The 6,897-nt window shown below is 31.0% G+C and overlaps 1 protein-coding gene across 1 annotated transcript; it reads right to left on the bottom strand.

The window, feature by feature from the left end:
- Positions 1 to 4,765: 4,765 nt before the first annotated feature.
- On the bottom strand, positions 4,766 to 5,437 carry LOC145110902 (EPIDERMAL PATTERNING FACTOR-like protein). Its single transcript, XM_079047216.1, has 2 exons — positions 5,181 to 5,437; positions 4,766 to 5,107 (listed from the first exon to the last, which is right to left on the bottom strand). The coding sequence occupies exons 1-2, from the start codon at positions 5,298 to 5,300 to the stop codon at positions 4,871 to 4,873; spliced, it is 357 nt and encodes a 118-aa protein (XP_078903342.1). The 5' UTR covers positions 5,301 to 5,437; the 3' UTR covers positions 4,766 to 4,870.
- Positions 5,438 to 6,897: the final 1,460 nt, after the last annotated feature.

Raw genomic sequence — 6,897 nt, 5'->3', positions numbered from 1 at the left:
TTCAACATTCACGCATTCGGGTTGTACCTGTTTCTGATTGGTTGTTTTTTGATGAGAAGGATTACAATATATTAAATCTTCACCGTTCATTTTGATGGAATAGATAATATACATTTCATAAAATACTTGATTTTGATTGGTTTAAATCTATTAACATAGATCACTATCCTAACCATTGAATCAAATCCAAAGGCCAAAAATTCATCTCCTTGTTTTTAAGACTTTAGTCTTAAAATATATATTATCTATGTATTATAAAGTAGTATAAGTATATATACATATATATATATATATATATATATATAGGGTTAGATTATTTTGTTTCTAGTAACTATTGTGTGCCAGAATGCACAGATCTGGACCATTGGATGGAATAGAATCAAAGGTCATGATCTGAGGGTCTATGATAATAGAATAGGATAACATATACCATATAATCACATAAATTTCAGCATAAGGGCATTTTAGTCAATTAACCTATATTAAAAAAGGAAATTTTCGGATTTTTAGGGATAATTAATTCCTTTATTTTTAAAAATCTGAATATTTTAAATTAATTCAAATTTAAAAATCCGAATTTATTCTGTCAGAATGACAGAATGCCAACCATAAACTAGTAAATATATTTTTCGATTTTATTCTATCAAAATGACAGAATGCCAACCATAAACTAGTAAATATATTTTCGATTTTATTCTGTCAGAATGACATAATGCCAACCATAAACTAGTAAATACATTCTGAAAAGAATACACAAAATCAATTCTTGAACTAATAATATACCAAATAATTACATTGTATGATTGTGATTCATTGTATAATAACAACATTCTGAAAGAATAACAAGTGTAATTCTTAAAAAATAACAATATTCTTAAACAGTGAGTGTGATCATTCTTTGATTCATTCTTCAAGCATTTCCCATCAGGTCTTCAAGCCATTTTTCAAGCCATTGTTATCACAAATTCATTGCCAAATATTTTGTAGTGATATATTGTAACAACTGCACATTAAACATATAAATAATTAACTACAATTCTATCAGAATACAACAATAATATTCTTACAGAATACACTATTCTTGCAGAATGGTTTTGAATATTCAGTTTCTCTTTATGTATAAAAAATCATGTTACAAGAAAAAAAAAACTGATAAGCATCAAAGTTTAAGTTTTTCAATACCAAATAAAAACAAAGAAGACGAACCTGATAGTTTTCATTAAAATCTCATCAACAACCTCATAAGCATCTTGACGTGCTGCTTTATGAACTGGTCTTGCATAATATCGAGGATTATGAGGTTTACCAGGGGTCTTTAAATTGTCGATTCATCACATACCAATTTGAAAACTTGTTTTGCTTCTTCGGGTTCCCTATGTTTCTTCTCAATATCCTCAATGTATTTAACTACAAATTCTGACAGAATAAGGAACTAGCATCAACCTATTTGTTATGAAAAGGGCATCCAACCCAATCTAAATTAAGGTATATAGTTCTGAAAAGAATAAGGAACAAATCGAAGTAAAAACATTAAAGATTATTAACTATTTTTTCATTGAAGCATTTTATCGAACACATGGAGGCCATGACAGAATGTTATTCTTTGTAAATTCATGAGTATGAATTTAATTCAAAGAATGAGTTTACTGCACCTGTTGATTCTGTAAGAATACGAAATTCATTGTGAATGAAACTCAAACAAATAAAATATGAAATTCAATATGTTTTTGTTTTTTTCTTTCTTCTCCTAATCATGTTCTATAACATGAAAAATTACGTAAAATTATAAAAAAAATAAAAAAATAGTTTGACGATGATCACCAAATAATAAATTTGATAGTTTAAAGTCAAATATTAAATTTGATAGTTGCTTACGATTATCACAAATTAGTTGTTTCAAGGTTCTATAAAAATTATAAATATATTATTAAACATACAGATTTTATTATCATTATACAATTTTAAAAACATTTTGATTTGGAACCATACCTAACAAGTGACCCAAAAGTTCATGGACTTATGACACCTTTTTTAATGAAGATGAAGAAACGAGATTAGATTTCAATTTTCAATTTCATGGAAAATTCTAGACACGATCTAAATTCTCTCATTTATGGCTTCGAGTTATTTTCAAAAACGCATTTTGATTTAGAATCACAAATCAAGTATATTAAGGTATATAGTTCTGAAAAGAATTAAGGTATATAGTTCTGAAAAGAATAAGGAACAAATCGAAGTAAAAACATTAAAGATTATTAACTATTTTTTCATTGAAGCATTTTATCGAACACATGGAGGCCATGACAGAATGTTATTCTTTGTAAATTCATGAGTATGAATTTAATTCAAAGAATGAGTTTACTACACCTGTTGATTCTGTAAGAATACGAAATTCATTGTGAATGAAACTCAAACAAATAAAATATGAAATTCAATATGTTTTTGTTTTTTTCTTTCTTCTCCTAATCATGTTCTATAACATGAAAAATTACGTAAAATTATAAAAAAAATAAAAAAAATAGTTTGACGATGATCACCAAATAATAAATTTGATAGTTTAAAGTCAAATATTAAATTTGATAGTTGCTTACGATTATCATAAATTAGTTGTTTCAAGGTTCTATAAAAATTATAAATATATTATTAAACATACAGATTTTATTATCACTATACAATTTTAAAAACATTTTGATTTGGAACCATACCTAACAAGTGACCCAAAAGTTCATGGACTTATGACACCTTTTTTAATGAAGATGAAGAAACGAGATTAGATTTCAATTTTCAATTTCATGGAAAATTCTAGACACGATCTAAATTCTCTCATTTATGGCTTCGAGTTATTTTCAAAAACGCATTTTGATTTAGAATCACAAATCAAGTTTGCCTCAGAGTGGATAATCGGAAATCAATTAACATATTATTCTCAAAAGATGGAGTAAATTACAAAAACATAAACAAAGTTCAAGAAGATACATGTCTAGAATTTTGCAACAGATCAACTTATCTGTTGTCTGAAGGTTGTGGTGTCGGTGTACGGAGGCAAGTGCGGACGTATTCCGGCGATAAAAGCATGAGCACCGGCTGTGACTAGGGAAGACGAAGAAGCTGTGGATGTCGATGATGCTGAACAATTGTGATGTCGGCAGATGATTTTGTAGGGTTTCAAAAATGATTTTCCTAATTTAAAGGGATATTAAATGTTTTGAATATTTTCTATAATTAAATATGGCATAGATTACTATTATACCCTCAAACAATTTATTAATTATTTAATATTTTGCTAATTTGTGATTGGTGCATTCATGCACACAATAGTTGTCAAAAACATTTGAACCTAACTATATATATATATATATATATATATATATATATATATATATATATATATATATATATATATATATATATATATATATATATATATATATATATATATAACCGGTTACGGCGGGTACCAAACGGGTAGCGGTTCCGAAAAAACGAGAACCGGAACCGGAACCGCTTAAGGCGGTTCCAGTTCCAAAACCGGCGGTTCCGAGGCGGTTCCGGTTCCAAAAGCGGATACCCGGTTCCGATGCTCATCCCTAGCTTTTTACATTTTAAAATGCCAAAAGTCACAAAAAGATAAATTTCATGACTTTTGAAAAGCTTTCTTTTTCTTCTTGACAAAAAGTTATTTTTTAATTCCCAAACATCAATCTTTTAACTTTTTAAAAAAACTAAAAATAAAAAAGTTATTTTAAAAGTAATCACAAACACCCTCTAAATATTAAATATTCTTAATAACGTACTATTACAATAATGAACATTCATGTAAAAATATGCATTTAATATTAAGCATACTATTACAATAATGAACATTCATGTAAAAATCTAACCATACAATTAAGTTAATTATACACATAAGTTTTAACATTAAATATGTTAATATGGCCTAAAATAGTGTAATACCAAATTGGTGTTGTTAGTTATATTATTCTTTCACTTTTTTGATATAACAACTATTGTGATAATAAATAGGAGTGGATGTTGCCTTAGGTGTTTTAAGTTACAGCCACATGCTTTTATTTCTTAGTCGTATATTTTTAGTCGTATATTTTTAACCAAACAATTTCTTTTAAATATTAACAATGCTCTCAAAAACTGGTAAAACCAAAAATTTGGTATTGATAAAAATCATAGAATTAATGAAACAGTCCATTTCATTCATAGGGTAAAAATGATTTATTATGTTTGATGGGATAAAAAAGTATTTATCAAGTACGCGGGTTTTTTTTCCTACCATGATATAAAATAAAACTTACAAACTAACCTATTTACATATATAGAGTTATTAATAACACAAATCTTGCTTAAATACTCTCAAGACTCTAATTAAATTAGATAACATATATATATATATATATATATATATATATATATATATATATATATATATATATATATATATATATATATATAACAGATTAATTATAATAAAACGGTTTATACAAAATAAGTTAAAACTATATACGTATTAAATTCATACATAATACAAAAAAATTAATAAAAAAATTCATTTCATTTTCATATCCCCACAGACAACAGTCAAGCCAAAGAATAAGTTGATAATAGAATAATATCGGACAATTGATACATACAAAACAAAAGCTGTAAATGCATGACATCAAAATCTTTGGAAGACAACACAGGACGATTTACTCACATCATTCTCTGATTTCTCACAATACCCTTTTCATCGATTCATTTTAGTGGCAAAATATATAAAAATGAAGATTAATAGACACGAATTAAATGCGAAATCAAAGGTTACAAATGAAAATATATACTCAAGTAGTCAGGGTATTTTCGTAATTAAAATGAAAAACTAAGGGTTATACAATTGCCCATTACATCTACATTTCCAACCGAGTGGCTTGTAATTCGAGTACCTGTTTCCCGATGAGGACGCCGGAGGTTGATCGTAGTAGTCCACCGGTTTAACTCGGTTGTGACTGGGCATCGTCGGCACCTGCACCGCCATGCATGGGTGGCAGAGGTTGCACTTGTTGTGACAGCTCGGCGGCGTTGAACCCAGTCTGGTTTTCTCTTCATATAATAAACCCTGAGAAAAGTAAACAATTTAGAACCCCAGATGATCTCGATGCATAATTGACGACTCAGGGAAGAGTAATTACTCGGATGGGGGTGGTTTTTGAAAGATTCATATGAAGACGAGTGGAATTAGAGGTCAAAGAGAGAAGATGGAGAATGATTAAGATAGAGATTATGATTGATTGAAGTGAATTCATGGCCATGGAAGCATTTTAAAGTATATCGGACCACCACCGGCGCCGCCGTCGATAGCGAACCAAATTTGGGTATTGAAACACACCCCACAATCAAACACGGCGATTTCTTTCTTTCTTTCTTTCTCTCTCTATCTTTCTACCCAACGTTTTGTATCTGTATGTACGAGTGAGAGAAGGTGAAAAGAACAAGACAGGAAGCGGAAAGGGGAAGAAGTTAGAAGAAATGGAAGATTTATGGGCCCACTCCCACTCCGCTTCTTTTCTTTCTACCTACATGACCTATTCCCCACTACTTTTACCGTTTTCCATCTTTGTTTTTTACTGTTTGTAATTTAGGCAAAATCTTGTATGCTTGTATTTATGTATTTAAAAAACAGGGTATTCAAGTATATAATAAACTTGGTCCACGGTGTAGTTTTTGTTAGGCCCTTCGGAGTACTGAGCACGAAAGCTCGTTGTTATACATCTGTTGCCCACAACGAAGTTGAAGACCACCCCAATGTCCCGTTATCTGGCGTAGACAGGTCTTTGTTTTAAGGTAAGCCAAATAATATATAAAATATGAACGAGTGACAAAATTCTTCAATCGATAACAAAATGTAGCTATATATACATTCTTAACTAAATTGTTTATTTAAGTTGCACACGATGTTGTCTTACATCATCAAAATAATCTAAAATAAAGTCTAATTGACATAGACAACAATGTATTCTCTTCTACTAATTTCAAGTTTTGAATAAAAAAGACAATATTACAACCCTAATTTATTTTATTTAACAAAAATATATATTGTACATTCAAGGGTTCCAGACTTCCAACATTCACTCTTCCCTAATTTCAAGTTTTGAATAAAAAAGAAAATCTCTCTCTCTCTCTCTCTCTCTCTCTCTCTCTCTCTCTCTCTCTCTCTCTCTCTCTCTCTCTCGATCAAGGGTTCCAGACTTCCAACATTCACTCTTCCCTCTCTTGTTTCTTGGAAACTCAGATGATGTTCTTCAAACTTCATACATTCCCACACACCAAAATTTGATTTAAACCCATCGATTTCTATCAAGCAAAACAAAACACCAACCTAAAGCTATTGATTTAAACCCATCGAATTCTATCAAGCAAAACAAACAAACACCCATGGATCCCCTGTAAAACATTAACCCCAAACACCTGCTTAAGCCTATCAATTTTTATCAAAAAGAATAAAAAAAAAGAACTAAACGACATGTGAGCATTCGACCAACCCATGAGCCTCCCCACCTGCACCGATGTTTTATTGCTCCTTCCCTCCTCCTCCTCGCGATCCACAGCTGGAGCAGAAACAAGCAACCAAGAGCTGCTTTAGCAGCCCTCGTTGAACCCACCAAGTTCGACGATAGCCTCACTGCCCCGTTCTTCTTCCTTTCTTCGGTTCACTCAAACAACAAGGGTGTTTCCCCTTACTCATCCACGACCCAGCAGCCCCGAAATCACAGCCGCTCGCTGCTTCTTCCCACCTGCGTCGCTTTGCTCTCGTCGATCCGGAGACTTCTCCCTCCTCACGATCTGCAATCGTCGATACCTCCCTTGGTCCCCTTTCTGGCCTGCGACGAGCAAGGAACCAATGATCGA

Source organism: Lactuca virosa, chromosome 5, assembly GCF_052849685.1.
Source record: "Lactuca virosa cultivar CGN04683 chromosome 5, Lactuca_virosa_CGN04683_v6, whole genome shotgun sequence".
NCBI classification, from domain to species: Eukaryota; Viridiplantae; Streptophyta; class Magnoliopsida; order Asterales; family Asteraceae; genus Lactuca; species Lactuca virosa.
Note: the sequence above shows the minus strand (reverse complement) of the source record. Positions and strands in the feature narration are given on the sequence as shown.